A 25,110-nucleotide genomic window follows, 5' to 3' on the forward strand; every position below is an offset into this window, starting at 1 on the left:
TCACAAGTGCACATTCTCCTTTCAACAGTCTACAACTCCGTAATGAGATAAGATATGAAAATGTAATCAATACATCATATGTGCCTGAGACTTCCGTCTTTCATTTGGTGAAACATTTATTACGTTGTGATGTATGGTGCTCAGTAAAAGTTAGTCAGTGTGAAGAGTGTGACAACTTACCCCGCTCTCCCCTAATAATCAGTAATATAATCAGTAATATAATCACTAATAAAATACGCTGTACAGACTGAACTAAAGCACAAAACAGTCTTTGCTCTGTCTTCTTACATCAATATGAGGCGAGACAAAAACTGCTCTGGTGTCTCTGTGGTGTGTCTTCATGTTTATGAGGTTTTGTGCACGTTTGTATTTTTTATTACATATTTTATATGAATTAATGTGTAAGATAGTGCTACTAAAGCCTCAAACTAAATATGGTGGACAGCAGCATCAGCAAACAGTCAAATTTGAAGATGAATTAACATTTCAGGTATCTAACAGTGATTCTTGAGATAAGAGACAAAACATGTCCGGCGGATAAAACCCAATTTTGTGGTTAAAAATATGCATACAAGTGTTAACCAACTGCCTAAAAGACAAACTGTGATTTTGCATTTTTTATACATGTATATTTATTTGAAATGGTACAACACATCACCAGTACCTTAAAAATCCACTGTCCACAAGCAGGTGTGATGATATTAAAATACAGAAAAAAATTAAGAGTAATGTAAAATTAAACATCATGGCTCTCGTCACTGAGTATTTAAGTAAATACCTTTTATAATATCAAAATATGACTCTGAAATTTTATTTTTACACATTTTTTAAGTGATTAAAATCGTGTCCAGAGTTTTTGTCAACACCGTCAGATTTTTTTAAAAGTACAAAAAAATCAGGAATTATTGTGGGCAGCTTACACTCTGAGGACCCCTTTACCACTTCCTGTTTGATGCACATGCCATGAGGTCACTGCTGTGATAATTGTTTTATTTCATTTATTTCTTTCTGATAAACTCTGTGTCACAGCATAGTGCGTCAACACTGTAAAAACAGCTTCATTCAGGAGGCTTGTAGAGGCGTAAGCAGCTGATGAAAAACAAGATGGCTTCTGTCAGATGTCAACACCATCAACACCATTTTGTCTGACGGTGTGGACCCTTTTTCTAATGGTGTTGACAAATGTCACAAAAGTGTCCTGTTCACCATTTATATTAAGTTATTTTTACTAATATTTCAGTCATATTGCTTCTTGTGTATTTTACTGATATTTCTGCTTCACAGATGTGTCAAATATCAAATTTGTCTTATCTTGAATCTCATTGTTTATGTTTACATTATTAATCCTGTAGGAAAATGCTTAGTCCTCTGCATTTGACCCATTCACTCAGTGATGCAGTGGGCAGCTACCAATCCAGCATAGCCTCTGTTCGTTGGATTTGAACGCCCAACCTTCCGATCATGTGGCATCTGCTGAGCTAGCTGTGCCTGAGAGCTGATGTATGAATCCTGCTTCCGGGCCCAAACTACTATGTGTTTATTAAGCCTGTTAAAATGTTTTAATGCTTTTTATCTTGTTCTATTACATCTGAACAAGCCCCTAAAAACAGTCAGTGATCACTGTCAGCCTAACCATCAGGAACCCTCATGTTAACCTTTATCAAGTGGAAAAAAGTTAGCATTCATCCTCCAGCTTCACTGTGTTTATGTTATGCTAACATAGCTGTGTCGCTAGCAACCAATTAGCACATCACTATATACCAGCTAGCCCAACTTCAGTAACCCTACAAACATCACTGTTGGAAGTGATAGCAGAGCTGGCGTATCATGTTCAGGTGGAAACAATCTAACTTTAACTCTGTTAAATTTCATATATTCTGTTTTCATGGATGCCTGGATGTTACACCTGGTAGAGCCACACTGATCATTTAATTAAAGATGAAAGAATTTAGACAGTTTGTGACTCTCAGTGATGCTGCAGAGCTCCTGTGACTTTGGGATCTGCAGCCGAGTTTGGACCTGGAAACGGCTAATGACATCAGACATAAAGACCGGATAGCATCTCTATTGCTTGATGCATAATTGTGTTGTGAATATTCATCCTTAATCTGTATAAATGCACATGCTTCAGAAAAATTATAGTAATTACAAAATGGTACATTTCAGGCTAGAATAGCAAAGGGGAAGCTGTCAGAGGAACGAAAGAGAAGGAACAGGGAGGATCAAAAAAGAAGGAGAGAAAACATTAACAGTCAGCCTGAGTTGAAGAAAGAGTTTCTCATAAAGGGAAAGATGGAGAAAGAGAATGAAAGAGGGAAAAATAAAGAACACCAGTGATCTGAAAGGAAGAGAAAAAAGTCAGAAGAGAAGGTTTTGGAAACAAGCACAGAGACAAAAGGAGAGAAAGTCCAGCAGCGTCTAAACACAACCACAGAGAACTTTAGGAATCAGGAGCAGGCGGCTGCTTGGTGAACGATTAAGATGCAGAACTTGACGTGTGCAAAAACAGAATTGTTATGATGCGTCTTGTGATATTACAAAGGTTGTTAAGGTTTAATGGTCATTTTGAAAGAAATAATATCTTGTTTTCTACTCGTGTGTCACCACCGTCAGCACCTTGTCAACTCCATAATATGGAGGTTTTTTTATTTTTCTCTTTTGGAGAACCATACAGTTTCCTCTCTCATGATCTTCCAATAAAAATACGTAATTTTCTCAATAAATGCTGCCAAATATGATTGTTTCTTATAGAGATTAAATACAAGCTTCTGAAAATATGTATGACTGTAACTCTAATAACAAAATCTTACTTTTAAATGTGGTATAAACATCTGTGCATAAACAGTAGAACAGCAAAGCTGCTAATAGTCAAAAAAGCTGAAACAACTTCATTTAAAATATATATTTTTGCATTTCTTTGTGTCTGACGGTGTTGACAAAAACCTTGCAATTCTCCAGCAAAAACATAATTTATTAAAAAATGTTACACCTGGAGACCAAAACATGGTGCGACAGCCACAACTTTGTGTAACAATTATATGTAAATGTGTTTTGGAAAATGAAAACCTGTTTTGTCCCTAATCTCAGGAATCACTGATAAAAATGTGCTTTTAATTTAAACGTCAGTAGCTTTAATGTTCTGTTTGCTGAGTGAAATAATGGCAGTAGATGGAAATAGCTATAAATTCTCTTCACATTGGAGGTGATTGAACAGTTGGTTGGATTAAAAACTCCCCCCAGCTTCTTTGCAGCAAAGGTTTTACTGGTGACCCAGTTCATTGTGCCTGCCAGTGTCCAGCTTGCATCTTGCGTCCTGCAGCAATGTAGTGGAAAGTCTGCTCAATGGTGGACCTGTGCACCTGTGAGCAGAGCCTCCGTGCTGCCCGTTAGGCCGGCCTTTGGTGGGATTTTGGAAGTGTACCACTTTTTCTAGCTGTCGACAGCACAGACTTGGTCATCCATGACAGCTTCTCCTCATTTTCTTCATCACCATCTATCTTCAGGTCCCTGAGGAATTTTTAGAGGGGGACCATCTTCCTGATGTATTCCCAGATGCTCCATGTTCCATCCCAGATTGTTCCCCTGGCTAATCCTCGCCCTCCTCTTTGCTCAAAGGGCCTCGAGATGTTGGCTGGAGACCTCCATGCAGTGTGAGGAACTTTCTGTCTTGACATCAGTGGCATCTTGTAACCGTTCGGCCACGCTCACAGTCCGAGTGACATCCTAATGTCATCCATGAAAAGCAGGTGGATGATGGTCCCTCCACTCCTAAATCTACATCTGTACCCACACGCAGTGATGAGCTGGTGTCGGGGGTGGAGGCCAGTGTAACACTGTTCATTTTGTTGACCAATCATTTCCATCATAGTTTTCATCAGCGGCCTTCTTACTCTGACAAAAACAAACTAATGCACGAGGACAGAAACTATGATGACATGCTCTGACTCTTTCATTAATGAACAACAACGAGATGAAATTATTATTTCCATCCAATCAGACTAATTACAGTGTGGCCGATTCGTCAGCTCGTTGTGCAGTAAGGTTAGACAATCTGCCTCTGGGAAACGCACAACTGGCTCTTCTGCTCAGTGTTTCTAATGCGTGAAAATGTCAGAGCTTGGAAGGAAGAGCAGACATGTGGACACATTTTGTATTTGATGTTTTTTAACCATAAAAAACCTGAAAGACTGTTACACTTAAATTTGAGTTAACCAAATAAAATGTAGATTTAATGATAAACTAGAACAATCTAGATATAAAACTAAATGATGTGACTAAATCAAACTCTGTCACTGAACAACAGCACAGAGAGTCACCTTGGTATGTTTTGATGATGACCTCCAGTGTTTTCTTCCACAGTCCCGTGGAGCTCCTGATGAATGTTCTTAGACCACTATTAGTCCTGCACAGTGCCAAGCTTTCCCACATACGTGTGTGTGGCCCGGAGCCACAGTCTGTCCAGGCAGGGCCAAGCTTAGTCTGGTTCCCAGATGTTCTTCCAGCATTGCTTAAATCCAGCTGTGGGCGGGTCTGCCCTTCTGTTTCATTTCCATGTCTACAGCCTGAGCTGCGAGCCTCAGTTATCTTGTTTGACCTCTTTCATGATGATGTCTCTCATGAGTGCTTTCTACACCTCAGTTAACCCTGCTAACATCCATGTGGGCTCCCCTCATTTTGGCTTCCAGCTTTCTTCTCCACAGGGGGGCTTCCTCTGCATGCATCCTTGGTCCTATATGGTTTCATAGCATCTATGAGTTCAATGGTTTCAGTGATAGTGGCAGTGGGAATAGTGGGTAGAACACTGCTTACATCTGAAAGCATCTGCTCAGAGTCGTGCTCCTGGCTGGGTGGCTACCTCGAGTTTGGCCACACACATTTCTTTCACCCCAGTAGAAACATCTGTCATTTCAGGAGGCGGGGCATCATCTAGTTCATTTACACTGCTCTGTTACACCAGTGCTGGACCATTGTGTTCATACTGCTTACTGTTACACACTGTAGCCTCTGGGTCTCCAGCTGTAATAGTAGCTGTCTGCTGTTGATGTTATTTTAATGGGCTACCAGGTACTTATGGGTCAGTCTAAATGTTGGCTTTCTGCTCATCCATGGCTTCAACATGTGTTGCATATGACCGCTCTGATTGGGTTGGCAGGCCTCGTAGCATTCCATCAATCCCATATTGTCGGTCTTTATGCATGTGTGGCTGGTTGCAGTAGGCCTCTTCTCATCAATATGTGCTGATCGGTGAACAAATACACACCTGAATCATCAAAATGCAGTCTTTAAATAACGATTTCATTTACAGTTTGAGACCAGATTGAGGCAGGCCTCCTCACAGGCTCACGTTCTGGGTGTGGATCACTCTGTGGTCACTTCTTTGTGAATGAGGCAGAAACGCTGCTGTTTGAACGCGTGCCATAAACAGGAGATTATGGAGGTGATTCATTAGCTTAGCTTTCCAGTTAAGGTGACATTGAACGTGTTTCTCCATTAATGCACTAAATATGTATCGTCATGATTCAGTATTATTATTATTGATGTTATCATTATGATTTGACTCATGTTAAATACACAAATGTGCATGCACACAGCTCTGCACTCTAAAAACAATGAGTTCTGAGAGCAGCAATACTGAAACAGACTGAGTCACCAGAACAGAATAGAATAGAAGAGAATAGAGGAGAACAGAATAGAACAGAACAGAATAGACCAGAATAGAATAGAAGAGAATAGAACAGAATAGAATACAACAGAATAGAACAGAATAGAATACAACAGAATAGAATAGACCAGAATAGAATAGAATAGAACAGAATAGAATACAACAGAACAGAATAGAATAGAGGAGAATAGAAGAGAATAGAATAGAACAGAATAGAACAGAATAGAATAGAACAGAATAGAATACAACAGAACAGAAGAGAATAGAAGAGAATAGAATAGAACAGAATAGAATACAATAGAATAGAATAGAACAGAATAGAATACAACAGAACAGAATAGAAGAGAAGAGAATAGAAGAGAATAAAATAGAACAGAATAGTATACAACAGAATAGAAGAGAATAGAATAGAACAGAATAGAATACAACAGAAGAGAATAGAATAGAACAGAATAGAATAGAACAGAATAGAATAGAAGAGAATAGAATAGAACAAAATAGAATAGAACAGAATACAACAGAATACAACAGAACAGAATAGAATAGAACAGAATAAAACAGAATAGAATAGAACAGAATAGAATAAAACAGAACAGAATAGAACAGAACAGAATAGAAGAGAATAGAATAGAATAGAATACAACAGAACAGAATAGAAGAGAATAGAATAGAACAGAATAGAACAGAACCGAATAGAACAGAATAGAATAGAACAGAACAGAACAGAATAGAACAGAATGGAACAGAACAGAATAGAATAGAGGAGAATAGAAGAGAATAGAACAGAACAGAATAGAACAGAATAGAATAGAACAGAATAGAATACAACAGAAAAGAACAGAATAGAATACAACAGAACAGAATAGAATACAACAGAACAGAAGAGAAGAGAATAGAATAGAACAGAATAAAACAGAATAGAATAGAACAGAATAGAATAAAACAGAACAGAATAGAATAGAACAGAATAGAATAGAATACAACAGAACAGAATAGAAGAGAATAGAATAGAACAGAATAGAACAGAACCGAATAGAACAGAATAGAACAGAATAGAATAGAACAGAACAGAACAGAATAGAACAGAATAGAACAGAACAGAATAGAATAGAGGAGAATAGAGAAGAAAATAGAACAGAACAGAATAGAACAGAATAGAATAGAACAGAATAGAATACAACAGAAAAGAACAGAATAGAATACAATAGAACAGAAGAGAATAGAAGAGAATAGAATAGAACAGAATAGAATACAACAGAATAGAACAGAATAGAATACAACAGAACAGAATAGAAGAGAAGAGAATAGAAGAGAATAAAATAGAACAGAATAGAATACAACAGAATAGAAGAGAATAGAATACAACAGAATAGAATACAACAGAAGAGAATAGAATAGAACAGAATAGAATAGAACAAAATAGAATAGAACAGAATACAACAGAATACAACAGAACAGAATAGAATAGAACAGAATAAAACAGAATAGAATAGAACAGAATAGAACAGAATAGAATAAAACAGAACAGAACCGAATAGAACAGAATAGAATAGAATACAACAGAACAGAATAGAAGAGAATAGAATAGAACAGAATAGAACAGAACCGAATAGAACCGAATAGAATACAACAGAATAGAACAGAATAGAATAGAACAGAATAGAATACAACAGAACAGAATAGAAGAGAAGAGAATAGAAGAGAATAAAATAGAACAGAATAGAATACAACAGAATAGAATACAACAGAATAGAAGAGAATAGAATAGAACAGAATAGAATACAACAGAATAGAATACAACAGAAGAGAATAGAATAGAATACAATAGAATAGAACAGAATAGAATAGAACAGAATACAACAGAATACAACAGAATACAACAGAACAGAATAGAATAGAACAGAATAAAACAGAATAGAATAGAACAGAATAGAATAGAACAGAATAGAATAAAACAGAACAGAATAGAAGCGAATAGAATAGAACAGAATAGAATACAACAGAATAGAACAGAATAGAATACAACAGAACAGAATAGAATAGAAGAGAATAGAATAGAACAGAATAGAATACAACAGAATAGAACAGAATAGAATACAACAGAACAGAATAGAATACAACAGAATAGAATAGAATACAACAGAATAGAATACAACAGAAGAGAATAGAAGAGAATAGAATAGAAGAGAAGAGAATAGAACAGAATAGAATAGAACAAAATAGAATAGAACAGAATAGAATAGAATACAACAGAACAGAATAGAATAGAAGAGAACAGAATAGAATAGAACAGAATAGAATACAACAGAACAGAATAGAATAGAACAGAATAGAATAAAACAGAACAGAATAGAAGAGAATAGAATAGAACAGAATAGAATACAACAGAATAGAACAGAATAGAATACAACAGAACAGAATAGAAGAGAATAGAAGAGAATAGAATAGAACAGAATAGAATACAACAGAATAGAACAGAATAGAATACAACAGAACAGAATAGAATACAACAGAATAGAATAGAATACAACAGAATAGAATACAACAGAAGAGAATAGAAGAGAATAGAAGAGAAGAGAATAGAACAGAATAGAATAGAACAAAATAGAATAGAACAGAATAGAATACAACAGAACAGAATAGAATAGAAGAGAACAGAATAGAATAGAACAGAATAGAATACAACAGAACAGAATAGAATAGAACAGAATAGAATACAACAGAAGAGAATAGAATAGAACAGAATAGAATAGAAGAGAATAGAATAGAACAGAATAGAACAGAATAAAACAGAATAGAATAGAACAGAATAGAACAGAATAGAATAAAACAGAACAGAATAGAAGAGAATAGAATAGAACAGAATAGAATACAACAGAATAGAACAGAATAGAATACAACAGAATAGAATACAACAGAACAGAATAGAATAGAAGAGAATAGAACAGAATAGAATACAACAGAATAGAACAGAATAGAATACAACACAACAGAATAGAATACAATAGAATAGAAGAGAACAGAATAGAATACAACAGAATAGAATACAACAGAAGAGAATAGAAGAGAATAGAATAGAACAGAATAGAACAGAATAGAATAGAATAGAACAAAATAGAATAGAACAGAATAGAATAGAATACAACAGAACAGAATAGAATAGAAGAGAACAGAATAGAATAGAACAGAATAGAATACAACAGAACAGAATAGAATAGAACAGAACAGAATAAAATAGAACAGAATAGAACAGAATAGAATAGAATACAACAGAACAGAATAGAAGAGAATAGAATAGAACAGAATAGAACAGAACAGAATAGAAGAGAATAGAAGAGAATAGAACAGAATAGAATAGAACAGAAGAGAATAGAAGAGAACAGAACAGAATAGAACAGAACAGAACAGAACAGAACAGAACAGAATAGAATAGAATGCTTTATTGTCACTATGCACATGTGCAATGATATACAGTAGTATAGGTCTCAAGAAAAAAAGTAAAAACAGCTGATAAATTGTTCTACTTATCTGCTTGTGGTCACTAGTTACAGCAGCCAGCATCATTCATCCCTGTATGGAGCTGTGCTCCTGTTTTTTTTTTCTTTATACTACAACCATGAAATGAACTCCCTGTTTAGAGTTTGGGATTCCTGGTTCGCAGCGTGTGGATCGTAGCAGGCGTGGGCAAGTCATTTCCCCACGGGGCCACATGAGAAACTGGGTCCGTCGTGGTGGTTCGCACCAATAAGTTGAATCAGTTTTGCTGCATAGTAATTTGATCAGTTTTATACTGCTACAGGCAGTAAAAATATGAAATGCAACCTTTGTCACTGTTTAATCAACATTGCCATTGTGCGTCATGTCCCTGCTGTCTGAGCGTGCAGTTGCCTCTCCCTTTCATGGAGTGCATTGCTGCCATCTCTGCTGTGATGTCAAACTCTTTTTGTTAACCTATGATAAGCAACTGAGCCATGGTGTGGGCAGCTCTCGCCCAGAGTGAGGAGAAAAAGTCCAAATCATTTGTTTTTCAGCTGAAGCTCCATCGATCCATCTTTTTATGGTTCGTCTGCAAAGGGGAAGATTCTCAAAGGCTTCTGTTGTCTCAGGGCGTGTCAGCAGAGCAGAGTCCACCAAACACTCTTTGGTAAACTCCCCCTGAGAATTTTGTTTGGCAATCACAAAGCTGGTCTCAAGTGCTCCATCTCTGGCTGTGTAAATCTTTATAAAAACTCTGCTTTTCCTTTTAAAGCTTTGCTTGCAAATCTTCAAATGTCCATTCGTGCTCAGCACCAGTGCATTGCTGTATTTCTCTGGTGATTCAAATTATAATCCTTAAACGCAGCGATCGGCTCTCAGCACACAGCTTTGCCTCTGACGGTCAGGAAATACTTACAAGTTCACATCAAGAAATACTTTTTTTTTTCAGGTGCAGCACAACATAACATTGGTTCCACCACATTTCCAGTGAAGCTGCTTTCACTTGTATATATGTACATGCATACATTTAACAACAAAGGAAATGGTACCTTCAAAATAAAAGAAATAACGTTGTATTGTGATTTCCCTCAAAATCTCAATAAACAATGAGCTCGTGTTTGACACACAGTGTTTCTAAGACTGTTTGGTTGATATACTTGTGTTTGAATTTCCCACCGACCCCACGTAGGCCAGTCAGGGGCAAGGAAGGATCGAGGGGTTGTAAATGCCCAGGACGGGATTATCAGGTTGACACTGTGGCAGTCTGACATGGAAAGAAGAAAAATAAAATGATATAAATGAAAAAGAAAGGAAATAGTTTCCAGATGTGTATAATAATAATGATATGAATGTTTATTGTAGTAAAAATCACAGGGCTTGGACCACAGGCTGAAGCTCAATCATAGAAATGGACAAAAACTCTTTAGATTGTTGGTGAAACATGATTTACTGTACAGACAAAGTAACCATGTTTGAACAGGGATATGAATGAAAAAGACTATTAAGTCTTCTCTATAACTTAAATACAATTCAAAATAATTTGGTTTTCTATTAAAATATCTTTGGGTGAAATGAAGACCTTTCAGATATGAAGAAATGCAAACTTTGGCTGTAATTCCACTAATAAACCAGTTTTGTTTGTGGTGATGTCCTGAGCTGTGGAAAGAATAAAACAGACATCGGTGGAGGCCTTCTGCTGGATGGTGTCACTGAGAAAAGCTGCTTAAATAAATATGCACTGCTTAACACACTGAGGATTTAAGTGACTCGGAGGCAGAGTTGGGGTATCATAGTGAGGCTGAAGCAGGGGAAGTGTGTGGGCTCCACAGGGCCCTGCTTTAGCTTTAGCGTGGCACCACACTGGAGCTCCAGCTCCGCCTGGATGTTTACAGGTGCTTTTTACAGATCAGCGGCAGGTGGATTACTGAGCAGTTTGCACTGTTGAGGCTCCTCCTTCACTTTCCTCATGCAGCTTGAAAAATTCATTGAGCATTTTTTGACTTAGCCATCGCACCTCAGTATGATAGGACCCAGAGGGCGAGTGGGGATCTAAACCAGTGGCCTTGAGGAAGCTAACCGAGTGTTGGCCGGCTCATTAAATGTTCAATATTCAGGGATTTACTGCATAGTGTTTCCTGGTTTATGATGCAGTGATTGGACGTCTCTCTCTGCATCTTTTCATCATGCATCACACCCACTCTGTCTGTTGTTAGTATCATAAGTTTGTCCAAAGGCAGTTTCATGTCTTTTGTACATTTCAAAGATCTATTTTCCTGTGCTCCTTCCATGCATTGATTGAATCCTCAAAAGTTCCTGTTTAACACATAAAGTGGATGAAAATGACCAACTGTGAAGCATCAGTCCGTGCTCTTATCCACAGCAAGGGTGTGTGTGATGAAGCCTTTCCATCAACTGTGCTTTTAAGTGGCACGCTCACGCACACCATCAGCAGCAGTGATGGTGTGCGTGAGCTCAGGCAAATGTTTGAAAATGTCAGAGCACGAGACGTCGCTGCCGAGCCGACTTCGATATCTCGTCTGCCTGTAAAACCTTCGCTGCAGCTTCACTTCAGTGTGTTGTAGGATCAGACGACTCTTCTGTCTCCCGTAACTGTTGCTGTGTATTTTGTGCACTCGTCCTGATGTTTTGTCACACGGTGCCGTCTTATGTTATATTGTTTAACTACGACCACATTAGCTCTACAAACAAAGCACACAGGTTTACCAGCAGCGTCTGCATCCCACCATGTTTTGGTCATTTCTTTTAGGGGTTTGCTTTAATTGAGTGAACTCAGACTTGCATCCATCTGCTTGGCCCTGACTGGTCGAAGTGGACAGGGGAAAGAAGTGATTGGTGCTTGCAGGGACACCGACTGCTGCGCTGCATTATGGGGTTTGTAGTATGACTGGTGTGGGTGCCACATACCCCCTAGCCATTAATAATTGAAATATGAAATTATGTTGTGGGGTAGAGGTAACTGTATTGTGGGCTAAATGTGGCCCGTGGGCCTCGAGTTTGACACGTCTGACTTAGACCTTGGAGGGTTAAGTGGAAAAAGCCTTTTATTATGATAAATGCACAGTAAATGAAATGCATTTGTCAGAGAGCTAAGCACTTACTGCTATTGCTCATCAAAATTGTGTATGCAAAAAGTTATTTTCATCATTTTTGGACAGCTGGTAATACAGCGAGTAATGGAGCAAGACGCCCTGTTAGCCGCTGGACGAGAGCACCTGCTCACAAAATGAAAAAGACCAAGTAGTGCCTGGTTTCTTTACTAAAACAATGCTTTTTGTTGCTGCACCCATTGTGTAAGATGACACTTGTTGTTACCACTGACAACTAGGTGTGTTGGTGAATGAGCCAGGATGGAAAGCTTTCAGATTCCCACGTTTAAAGACATTTAGTGAGTGTGTCTGGGATGAAAAGCATTGTTTCTGTAGGAATGTAGGAATATTGTAAAGCACTGAGCTAAGAATAAATGTCCTTTAAAAACAAACAAAACTTACATCATAACCAAAAGTGCACCCTTCATTTTTCTCTAAAGTCTTTAGAGGATGAAAAATTAAAAATCCAGCGGATGCACATTCCTGTTTAAGTATTGTGGTCAGAGATGCTCGTTCATCGTGGTAATGAGTGTGAAGGTCAGTTTGGGGACATTAAACCAAATCTTCTTTGGGTCGTATGTATATATATATTTGCCTTTATGTCTTCTCTGATCCCTGTGTGGATCAGAGAAGAACCCGGTTCTGCTGTTTTCCACCCTGGAACCAGAATGGCTTAAAGAAAACATTAAATCTAAAATAACTATATGATTGACGGCTGTGGTTAGTGTACAGTATGTAAGCCTCTGCCCTGAACTGCAGTTGGAAACACTGCACATGTGTAAATATTTCAAGTGTTCACAGAAAATGGCACTTTCAGCCTGTGAGTATCAACACTACTCAGCTCTGCGTTGGTCTGCACAGAAACACATCATCGTAGCACTTCTGTGAATGCGGCCGACGACGATCGGTTTGTGGCAGTTGATGTAATTTTGATTTCAAGAGAGATTAAACGTTCCTTCTCTGCTCACACTTGTTTGGATGTGTTTATAGTCAGGGTTCATTTGGCTATAAAATTCGAGCGTCTGAGCCTTACATGGAGATTGTGAGTCAGCTTCAGAGGATTTTCAGTTATCCCAAGCCATGGAGCAGCTTTGCAGACAAATTATCCTCCATCCATAAGTCTCCCTGACTGACAGCTGGGCATTTGGCTCGGGACCAAAACCTGTAAACAACAGCAGAGTCTGTGAGATGCACAATTTGCACACGCAGAAACTTTCTGTGCACTCACACAGCACTTCACATCACCTGCCAATTTGAGAACATGTGTCAGAATATCAAAGTATCGTTGGTTTGTCTCACATCTTCAAAGCTGTCAAGGTTTCATTGTGAATGTGAGGACTGAACGACGGAGCAGAGCAATTGACTGGGCTTTTAAAGTTCTGTGCTCCTTCAGAGCAGAGCTACTGTTGAAGAAAGGATGGATACAGATGGAAAGAAAGGTGAGTTATTTAGTGGGAATCCAGCAGGATCAAGGAGACTTTTGATAGATGAAGACAAACAGGGTTGCATAATATCCCCAGTTCTCGTGGTGGAGTTAAGATGCCAAGCCGCTGCTCTTACTTCCCAAACGAACATGTGCAAATGTGCTGCAGCTCAGCCATAACTTAAGTCTTGGACAAAACAGCGTGATCCACTTTAGTCACACTTGAAATCAGGATTAGAAAAATCTCTTGGCAAGTGATCTGAGAGAAGTCAAATCAGGTCAGTCGAAATTCAGTGGGACACCCGAAAAGAGAGCGAGCTCATGCTGTCAATTCTGCTGTGCTGTTTTCAACCAGATGGATAGCCAATTGCAGCTCCAGATGTGCTTCGAATCCATCTGAGCACAAAGGAGGATGACATCCAAAAACAAAAGGGCCCCCCTCTCACTCTGAAGAGCGAGTGCCACACTGATTGAAAGAGTGAAGGGATAATTGCAATCAGGCCAGTGCCAGTTTTCATTACGTCCTCAGCCGCGGGTCTTAATGCAGCCCTGCACTCCAGCAAAGCAAGCCTTGGAAAAGAGGCTGTTGTTGTGGCGAGCCGGGTGGATCAGATGAAGACAGAACCGACAGCTTTAGATCACTGGACTCTTAATCTGCTCCTGTCTGTCGGATGTGATGTAATCTCACAATGTGGGATTAAAAAGAGCACGCACAAACACAAAAGGAGCCCCGCCGTTTTCTGTGCAGCTTTCGAGGGTCACTGCAGGGGTTAATAGACTGTTTGAGGCATCTGAGGAGTGAGGCAGCCGTGTTATTTTCTCTCTAATTCTCGCTTTAAAACTTCTCTATTGACAGGCGGAGGCACGCTTTAACCTGAAATGTTTAACTTTGCGTTATCCATTTTCCATTATTACAGCCTGATCTATAGGCATGGCAAGCTGGAAAGTACACATACGATGTCGCAGACGCAGCATCTGAATTGGTCTTTTGTCTTTTATTCCCAGATAATTGTAACGGCCCTCTGGTATCGGCGCTGCCCCATTCATCCTTTCAGAGCTCCTCTGAGTCCTCCGTCAGCTATGCTGCCTACAACGCCAAGCTCAACAGAAGAGATGGTGAGTACAGTGAATGTTCCTGCATTATTCAGCGTTTCTAAATGCTTGTAGTTAACAATAACCATAGAGGTAACAGAGCAGAAAACACTCAGCTGAAGTGTTTTTATAGTGGGTTTATGGGTTGTTTTGGAAGGCACAGACAAATAAGCTCTTAAGACTTTCTGAATCTATCACATGCAGCAATATAAAGGGGTCTGTTTACCTATTTGGAGGAGATGGCCCCTCTATTGGAAGCAGTGATGAGTGGGCCGAGAAATTCAACAGCCACAGTCGCCATGGCAACTCGAATAGAATAGAATAGAATAGCCTTTATTGTCATTGTACAGAGTACAACGAAATTGGAGTGCCACTCCCTTGGTGCAAGTTTCAATAATAAATATAAATGTAAAATATAAAAAGTACAAAAAAAACAATCGTAAGTACTCAAACAATAGTATGTACAATATATACAGGATAGCAGCATTAATATAATGACAGTATGAATAGCAGCATAATATAATGACAGTGACGGTATGGAATAGGTTCAATTGTTTTTGTGCTTATTTACTACGGTGATAGCTCTGGGAAAGAAGCTATCCCTGAATCTGTTTGTCCTGGTTTTATGTGACCTGTACCGTCGGCCTGACGGTAATAGTTCAAACAGTTGGTTGCTGGGGTGAGAGTGGTCCTTGATGATATTGCCAGCTCTGCTGAGGTACCGAGAGTTTGCAGTGACCTCCAGGCTGGGCAGAGAGCAGCCAGTGATCTTCTGGGCTGTGTCGAGGCACTGACTGGATGTTTTTTGCCACAGACTGTATGTAAAAGCTGTATGTGTGCACTGTGACATCACTCAGTGGTCAGCATTTTGCCGGCCTGCATGTATGTATGTACACGCACACACTAACCAAGCATCAGTAATCATCAACTAACATCAATAGAAACAGCTGTCAGAGGTGGAGCAGGTCACCTGGTCAGAGTGTCCTTGGGTTCCCAATGCACTGATCAGAGTGGGAATGTTGGATACAAAGTACTGAAGCATAGGGGAAAAGAGCTGGTATGATCTGGTGTGTGAAGAGGTGAATGAGGCTTGTAGTAGCGCTTTGAGTGGGAATCCATTTACTTTATCCATTAGCAGAATTACTCAACCCTGGAAGAAAAGAGCAGTGTAACTGAACCGTCTGCAAACGTCACCAATAACAATAATAGATGCATTTATAGAGTTGACAATGAATTTTGTGGCCAAACTCAAAGTAGCCAAGAACACAACTCCCCTGGCTCTATCAGATCTACCCAAAGCTCTGCATAGTATCACTGAAACCAGCGAGCCCTGAAACTTCACAAAAAGTAAAGACATTTCTGTTTGGTCAGTTATTTCTTTGTTGTAACACTGCTCGTGTGCAATAAACCATATATGGCATTGGTAAGTCTGTTTGTTTCCCCTAAATGGTGCCATATGGTAATTTGTAAGGTTTGTTTGTTGGCTGAGCAGCAGAGTTGAGCAACAGGACAACAAAGACATAACAGACCAAAATCAAATTTCCCTACTTTCTGTGCTAAGCTAATATGACTGGAAACCAGAATCTGTGTAGCTGGGAAGTTGGTTAGTCAGGCAACTGGTGCAGACGAGTGTCATGAGAGATAGGTCACAGCAAAAAAGAAAATATACACTACATTGCCAAAAGTATTTTGTCACACATCCAAATCACAGAATTCAGGTGTTCCAATCATGGCCACAGGTGTGTAACATCAAGCACCTAGGCATGCAGACTGCTGCTACAAACATTTGTGAAACAATGGTGATTTCCATAGGTGCCACCTGTGCAACTATTCCAGTCGTCAAATTTCCTCACGACTAAATATTCCACAGTCGACTATTAATGGAACTTTAAGTGGAAGCAACTGGGAACAGCAGCAGCTCAGCCACGAAGTGGTCGTTCATGTGCAATCACAGAGGGGGGGCAGCGAATGCTGAGGAGCATAGTGCACAGAGGTTGCCAACTTTCTGCAGAGCCAATTTCTACAGACCTCCAAACTTGATGTGGGCTTCAGATTAGCTCAAGAAGCATACAAACTGCACCCACAAGCCTTAATCACCTGGGCCAAAGCAAAGTATTGGATGCAGTGGTATAACTACGCCACCACTGGACTGTACAGCAAGTGGAGACATGCTCTCTGGAGTGATAAATGATGCTTCTCCATCTGACAATCTGTTTCGCCTTATTACTTTTGTACTACCAAATAATTCAAGTTGTATAGAAGTTTATGGAAAAAGAGGCCGTATTCTCCCTTCGTCTATGACCTCAGTAAACACCTGACTAATGTGCATGTTCATCCTTTCATTTTACGTCAGTGGTCTGAATTTCTAGTTGCAAGTCAATTCTTATTGAATACAACATTAAATATAATTCGTAAGTTATTAAGGCCGTTACACACTAAACGTGTGCAAAATGACACAGACCTGCCCTGTAACCTCTACACACACTGAATGTTGCATTTTTGCAGAAATTTGTCCCTCAAAAACATCCACTGTGTAAAAACTAAAGCAAGTGGGCATCAGGCCATAATGAGTCCTGATGTTTCTGAACAAGAAAGGTAACAAAAAGCTGCGTCACAGATGCGTTCGTACATTTTTCAGGATGGTAGTGGTGCCTATTTGAAGTCTTCTTAGCAGAGCAGTATAAAACTGCCAATCAAAAATAAATATGTAAATTATTGAATTAAATTTGTTAACTCTTATTAAAAACTTAGTTTATAAAAGATGATTTTTCAGTACAAGTTAAAAATGTAAATTTAAGACCAGAGTGCTGACACAGCCAGCATCTCCTTTCAGTGCTTCTGAGCAGCCGCTATATTAATTCATGCATCGAATAGTGTCAGCCAAGAAAAACAATTATCCCTAAAAAACAACCACATATCTTTGCTACAGCTGAACTGGGCATAGACCTCCACTGTTAGCCTGCAGCGGGCCCAAATGTAGGCAGAGGGCTGAAACAGAAGAGGCCGAAGGCACGTTGTGAAAGCAGTAAAAACAATTACCAGACAGGAAGTTAAACCCAGATAAAACTACATAAAAGGAGAAATAAACAGCAATCATGATGGGAGCAAGGAGACACTCAACAGTGAAACATTAATGGTTGAAGTCAGATGGGACACAGAATACAAGAAAAATGGAGGAAACTAAACCATGAATAACGAAACAGGGACTGAAGCTGACTTATTGGTTCTGAAAACCAAGAACTGAGAACCGACACCAGAACTGCAAAGACTAGAAAACTGTATAGAACGGAAACGTTCATAGAAACTAAACAGGAGCCAGAACCACAACCGTATAATAACAACTGAGGCTAAACAATGATAGGATGGAAAGACATGAAAACAGGAACCAAATGTAAAAAGAAACAAACAGTAAAATATGAAAAATCCAAACAGAAACTCACAACAACACAACACTAACATGTCTTACATCTGGGCTCTCATCAGCTCTGTGGGGCAGGTCAACCACCCCGCCTGCCATAACCACACTCTCTGTGCAGCTCTGTGGGTCCGGGGCAGGCGCCCCTCATCGTTCCATCATCACAGGAAAATGGCAAAGGAAGAGCTGTGGCTACGTTTTGGTTTAATTCTGAATGTGATGCAGAAAGCTGCTCTATCTTTAACTCGCCCCTCAGTCATCCCACTTTTCCGTTCCACTGAACTTAAGCCTTTCAGGTAAAATAAAGCTGCCGGTGAATAAAAAGCATTGGGCTCTTTATTGGAACTTTGAACATACTGCATATACAGTGCATAAAATGAATCAGTTGTTTTCCACAGAAACAGGGGCTTTCACTGTGGCTGCTGGAGTGGAACTTAGCCTTGAAGCCTTTCACATAAACTCCTCGCACGTACACATCAAGACTTGTTGACAGAGTGCATGTGTCAGACCCTCTGCCTGTATTTTCTGCTCTTCCTCAGGTGCAGGAGGTTGGTCTCCAATGGTAACTGACCAAGAGCCCTGGCTCCAGGTGGACCTCAGGGAGCAGATGGAGGTGACTGCTGTAGCCACACAGGGACGCTATGACAGCTGGGACTGGGTCAGCAGTTACCTGCTGCTCTACAGTGACACAGGCCGGGCTTGGAAACAGTACAGACATGAGGATGGCGTAGGGGTCAGTATTTTTTATCTGCTTTCTCCACCTACCTACCTTCAGTTTGTTACTGACTTAAAGCTGATACAACAGTACAGCTGTATTATTGTAGGGTCTTTACCTTTCGACATAAAGCACCTTCAGATGACGCTTGTTGAGATTTTAATTGAGTTGAATTGAAACCAGCTAGCCAACAACTAATATGATCAGTCGAAGGGAAAAAGTGTAAGGCCTATTCTGGAATGTTGATGGATAGGTCAACGGTTGGGAAATATGCCTATATGCTTCCTTAATGAGTTTGGAGTTAAATAGCTTTCAGACTGGAAGCTGAGCAAAAAGCTAGCCAGGATCCAAAGGTCACTAATTAACTTGTGTATGTGACCCATAAAGAAACAAGCAGCAATATCAAGTTTAGTTTTGAAACAAATACACACCGGAGGCATTTCTGGGCTTAGGGAACACTGTCTCTGTTTTAGGCTAGTGGAAGAAGTTTGCCTTCCAGGCTTTCTGCCAGAGTTTCTGTCAGAGAGATCGCAGGAAACCAGCAGAGACAGAATAAAGAGCAATGAAGTCTACTGATTCAGCAGGTTGAGCTGGATGAATTGGAGAGAATGAGTGTTTTACCAAGCGGACAGGGCTGTAGGTCCAGCTGTGCTGTGCTTTTAAGCCTGTGACAGAACCCTATGAGGTCGAGGTCATCACTGACTATGACCTTAGTGTTTAGATTAAATATGTCACAGGTTAAATCATCAGTTAGGTTAACAGCCTACATGTTTTATAGATCGTTCACCTGTTTGCAGGGTTGTCACAGAAACCTTCTAATGTGGACATGTAACATCTTTGTCCATTTCATATGTGGCTAAAAGAAAATCTGATTGGCTCGTTGGATGTCACAAGGTTAATCACGTAGCACCACTGCATACTTTTCCAGCACTGGTACGTTCTTAAACACTAACATAGCTATAGTTAGCTATAGTTAGCTATAGTTAGCTATAGTTAGCTATAGTTAGCTATAGTTAGCGTTGTGTCACATGTTTCATTCTCTGTTCATTTCTTGTGTTTTGTGGACCATCTGTTCCTGGCATTGCTGGTCAGTGTCAGTTAACATCCTCTCACTTCTGACACGTTTCAGGTGTGGCTCTGGTGTCAGTCCAGTTTTTTCTTTTTATCCCCTCTGTAATGTCGCAACATATTATGCCGGCCATACATGGATTCAGAGTCTCAGAAAATAGCTCCATGTTGGCACATGCCATTAATTCTTTATTGTGTTTGGCCCAGTTATGTCAAAGACTGTCAGCAAGACGGTGAATGTCTCTCGGAGCGTTTTCTTGTTTGGTAGTCCAATTAGCAGAGAGTGTTGTTGCCTACTGGCGTGGCACTGCTGCAAAGTGATCTTCTCTCTATTGTGTTGAATAAGGGCAATGATGTGTGGCAGTGAACAATATGTCTAGTTCTGTTTTAAATGATATATCTTTCTTCAAATACTTAAATATTTATTATCTACAATGCTCTTAAATGACCGTCCTGGACACTTTCAACATCAAACTTTCCTCCAGCAGCCCTTTGCACAGTACATAGTATTCAGTGATACGTTGTTACTATGTGGCACAGTGATGGTTAGCTCTCACAGAAAGAAGGTTCCTGGTTGTCCAGGCCTTTATGTGTTTTTACGGCCTTTATGTGTAAAATCCAACTTCTGAATTGGCCACGAACTCAAAGTCAGTGATAAGAGCAGGTGCTCCATGTGTGTAGAATAAATGTGCTTGTAGTGTGAAGCCCTTTCAGTAAGACCAGACCACAGCGATGTAGAGTGTGAGTGACATAGCCTCAAAGTTATATCTGATTATTTCAAGAAAATCTGAAATAGTGATATTTCTGATAATAAAGAAAGGAGTAGTACAACGACATGTTGGGCCTTCTTCAAAACCTCTGAGGTGTTTGAGCTCTGTTGGAGCTCTGTGTCTATGTGCACACCCAGGAGCTAGAACCTGGACAGCCTTTCCACACACTCCCCATTGATGCTGATGGGCTGCAGCTTGGACTTCCTCCTTCTGACGTCGACTACCAGCTCTTTCATCTTTGGTGATATTGAGGTCCAGGTTGTTGTCAGCACACCAATCTGACAGCCTCTGATCCTCAGCTCTGTATGCTGTCTCATCACCCCAAGGGATGAGCCCCACCACGTTGGTATCATCTGTGAACTAATATAGAGAAAATGCCAGTAATCCCAGCAATCAGACAGCCTTCAAGCACTTGGCAACAGTAGGAAGGAAAAACTCCCTTTAAACATGAAGAAACCTGGCAGAACCATGCTGAACGAGGCCCAGCCATCTGCCTTGACTGTTTTTGGTTGATTATAGGGAGACAAATAAAAAGATGCACTATAACAATAACAAATAATAACCTATTTATTTATTTATTTAGGACGGTGCATGTTAATGAACATAAATGTAAAAAAAAATTACATGAATGTAAACATGCCAGATTATAGCCAAAGGCTAATTTCCATCTGTTGTCCTTAAACATAAAAAATAGACATAATAATAAATTCCATGTCGTCAACCCTCTGAGATCTGGGTCATTACAGGTGTTTACCCTCCAGAGTACTGTGAGTACAAGCTAAAGAGCACCAGGGCTCACAAAATCGCTAGCCCGACGTCCCGGGGCTAGCGATTTTGCCAGTCAGGCTACCAAAATCTATCTCTGCCCTGCCCGTCGGGCTATCGTAGGAAGGAAAAATATATGTCAATGCTTTTGCATTCTTTCAGAAATGTAGCTGGGTAATTATGTCATTGGCATCGGTGAGCCACTGTCAATATGTGACATATTGAAATCGCGTTTGAATTTGCGCTTGTTTTTTGCTTTCACTTTGCAATCGCGCGAACTGTGTATAGAGAGCGACAGCACTGATCTGTGAGTGATGATAATTTGTGCACCAATTCCTCTGACATCGTCTTATTAATCGTTAGCTTACTATGCAAACATGACAAGTGAAATCTCCCGCAGCTTAAACATGTGAGAGGTTGATCGCGCAGAATCGCTGAGCGTTATGTGAGTGTGTGTAAAAGCAGCAGGATATATATTTGACTACGATGACCTGGATGACTGAGAACCTTCACAGACAGATATATATTTTAGTTCTGCTGAGCCAAATAAGACAGGTCAGGGTGAAGAAGTGACAGCCAAAGAAAAGCTTACCACAAAACGGAGAAGTTATGACAAATCAGACTATAAGGCAAAAAGAAAGTGCAGCTTTATGGTTTCATGGACAAAAGAATTTCTGTGGCTGCAATATGACGAGCTAAATAACCAGGGCTGCACATAAGTGGTCCGCAGGTGCGCATTCGCTGTCAAAATAAAAAACGCGCACAAGATAAGAAGTTGCAACGCGTGTTTGTGTACATAAGATTTTCAGGAGGAGGACAGACATTTGTTTAGAACTCTTAAAGATGTCGAAGACGCTCCTTTAAGCAATTACTTTGGTGTTCCTCCAAACAAATGTCAGGAGTCCGAACCACAAAAGAAGCGCGTATTCTCGGAAAAGTGGTTGCAGGAGGTGAGCTGGCTTCAAACAAATGATGAACGCACAGAGATGTGGTGCAGAATGTGCCGTGAAAATCCCACTCTAGGACAAAAACAGCTTTTTATATGGACGCAAACGCACGTTGCAACTTCTTATCTGGTGCGCGTCTTTTATTTTGACAGCGAATGCGCACATGCGGACCACTTATGTGCAGCCGTGTAAATAACATAATGTTCTGCCGGCTGTGTTGTTGGTTTTCTCTCGATTTCTGAGTCGACAAGCGCCTTTGTTACTGGGACCAGTCATTTTAAGAAAGGCCCCATTAGAACCCATGAGAAATGCAAGAAATGCATTATTGCTGTCTGCAGTATCTTTCCCAGAACAAACACCAATTGCAAATAACATACTAAAAATAAACCTGAAAATCAGTTTAAAACAGCTACTATGTTGCAAAGAGTGAACTACCACTGGCACAATGTAGCAGTCTGTGCAAACTTCAAAAAGCAAACGGCCTTGATCTTGGTTCCACTGCGAGCCCTGAGCACCAGTTATTATCTCCATCTTGTAAGTCAGCAGTGAGTATTATAAGCTACTCACAGTGGGTTGCTGTGATGTCTTTATTTCTAGAAAAAAGTTGTTACATTTATGATTGAATAGAGATTTCGACACAAATCTCTCGTTTTCTACTCTCAGACTGTAGCAGAGCACCTTTGGTTGATTCAGAGTTTAGCAACTAATACTGTCTTATCTAGTTCATGGGCTTAGTTTAGACCCCCAGTTTGTCTACTGTATAATTACATATTAGCAATCTACCTGAGGTGACCAAAGTAGGAATACTGTTCATTCTTTATGAAAACTATCTGAAAATGAGGATTTAGATCAGAATTGAGCATCAAGCCTGAGTGTTACACATGATGGAAACAAGAAGACAAACTGAACAGATCCACATTAAAGAAACCGTCAAAATGATCACAACAAACAGCCCAAACAGCTTTTAACTCTTCATTATGGAACAAATAGTACTTAGACTGAAATTAGCCTGTTTTATTGTCCCCCAAAGAAGAAGCTTATTGCGCTGTTACTGAGACTTAACGCCGTAGATTAAATGTACCCTTTGGAAAAAACTGCTGCAAACTTTATGGGAAGATTCATTTGTTGATGTGAACAAAACAACACAGCCAGTTTTTAATTAGTGCTGAAAAAGGAAAAAGAAGTTCACGGTTCCTGAAAAATAATATCACATATGGTGTATGCACAGTGATGTGCAATATGCTTTTAAACAGCACACAGCTTTTTCCACTCACTGTCACTTCTCATCTCATTGTGCCAGGAAAAATGGGAGAAGCTGCTGTGCAGTGAGAAGACAAGGCAATATGCATAAAGATTACTGACATGACCTGCAGCTATCACTCTGTATAACTGAGTCATGAAAGAGGAAATGGAGGTGCTGAATTCCTTTCAAAATTTCAGAGATCCAAATAGCACTCAACCCAGGCATGCAGCGCCGTAGTCTGCCACAGCAGCCAAAACAGACGACATCCTCTGAAACTTGGCAGGCGTTTGAAGCAGGCATGAATAGCCTTTATATTTGCTGATGTGTATTAAATGCAGACTCGCGCAGACACTCCCAGCTCCTTTTCGGCGTCCGTATGAAGGATGAATAGCAGTGATTAGCAGCCAATTTGTCTGCAGTCTCTGGTGAAATTTTCACCCAGGCTGACTAACTGCAGCTTTCACCGAGACCTTTTGGCAGATACCAACTCACATCCGTCTGGAAGCTCAGAGGTAACAGCTTACTGTCAGAAACTGAACCGAGCTGAACTAATGAGTGAGCAGCAGCTGTTGGGATGACTGCTAGCTCTCAGCCAAATTAACTCCATAGAAGAGTTAGAAAAACTGTGGGCTAAAGGTCGGCCGTTCTTCTCACAAGTCTGCTGGCTTTTTTTGCTGATAGCAGCACGCTAGCCCACTCTCAGCTAATTTCTCCCTTCAGTGGTAACTTTTGTATTGAAACTTAAAGTTATTATGTTCAAAGATGTGACCACGTTGTGCTTTGGTTCAGCTGGAGCTGCTAGCTGCCTGCTAAGCTTCTCTTATCTCTTATTCTTTCTTTGTTTTGAAAATTCAATTCTGCGAGACAGACAAACTTTCACAGGTCACATCAGCTGGTCAAAATAAGACTTACCAACATTTTGATGCTAGGCTCATCCTCCCGTCTGGATCCAAACAGGTGTTAATATAGTATTTTCTGACCGATATTTGGAGCCTTCTTGTTTGAGAATCAGTCAGTCTCTACTATGATAACACAGCTGTTGCTGTGGCCTCAGACTCTGACCTTACAGTGACCAACCTGTGTGCAGACTATCAAACCCGAGGCGTGACAGTGTAGAAACTAGAGATGGACCGGTATTGGTCCGATACTGACCTAAATTACTGGATCGGATATCTGAGAGATATCTGTGTATTTGTAGCCTCGCTACCAAACCAGCATTTCATCTCCGAGGAAGTTTTCCCAGAGAGAAGTAAAGCAAGTGTGTAAGTTCATCTCTGAATGTTTGTAAAGCATTCCAGCGTTAAGCTTAACAACCGATATGGAGCAACTGCCTCTCTCTCTCTCTCTCTCCTGCTGCTTCTTCAGTCATGAAACTGATCAATGATCAGCTGATCGGCTTTTCTGTCGCATTACAAAATACAAAATG

The 25,110-nt window shown here is 40.0% G+C and overlaps 1 protein-coding gene across 1 annotated transcript in view; it reads left to right on the forward strand.

Annotated features, from left to right (window-relative positions):
* cntnap5a (contactin associated protein family member 5a) overlaps window positions 1-25,110 on the forward strand; it is a 140,837-nt gene that overhangs the window by 17,468 nt on the left and 98,259 nt on the right. The window contains exons 2-3 of the mRNA XM_085250368.1: window positions 14,675-14,785; window positions 18,716-18,909. Of these exons, the coding sequence (XP_085106494.1) occupies window positions 14,675-14,785; window positions 18,716-18,909 (305 nt within the window). The remainder of the gene's footprint in view (window positions 1-14,674; window positions 14,786-18,715; window positions 18,910-25,110) is intronic.

This window comes from Mchenga conophoros, linkage group LG16 (assembly GCF_057382185.1).
Source record: "Mchenga conophoros isolate Kocher_MC1m ecotype Shallow Benthic linkage group LG16, M_conophoros_male_GT1.1, whole genome shotgun sequence".
Lineage (NCBI taxonomy): Eukaryota > Metazoa > Chordata > Actinopteri > Cichliformes > Cichlidae > Mchenga > Mchenga conophoros.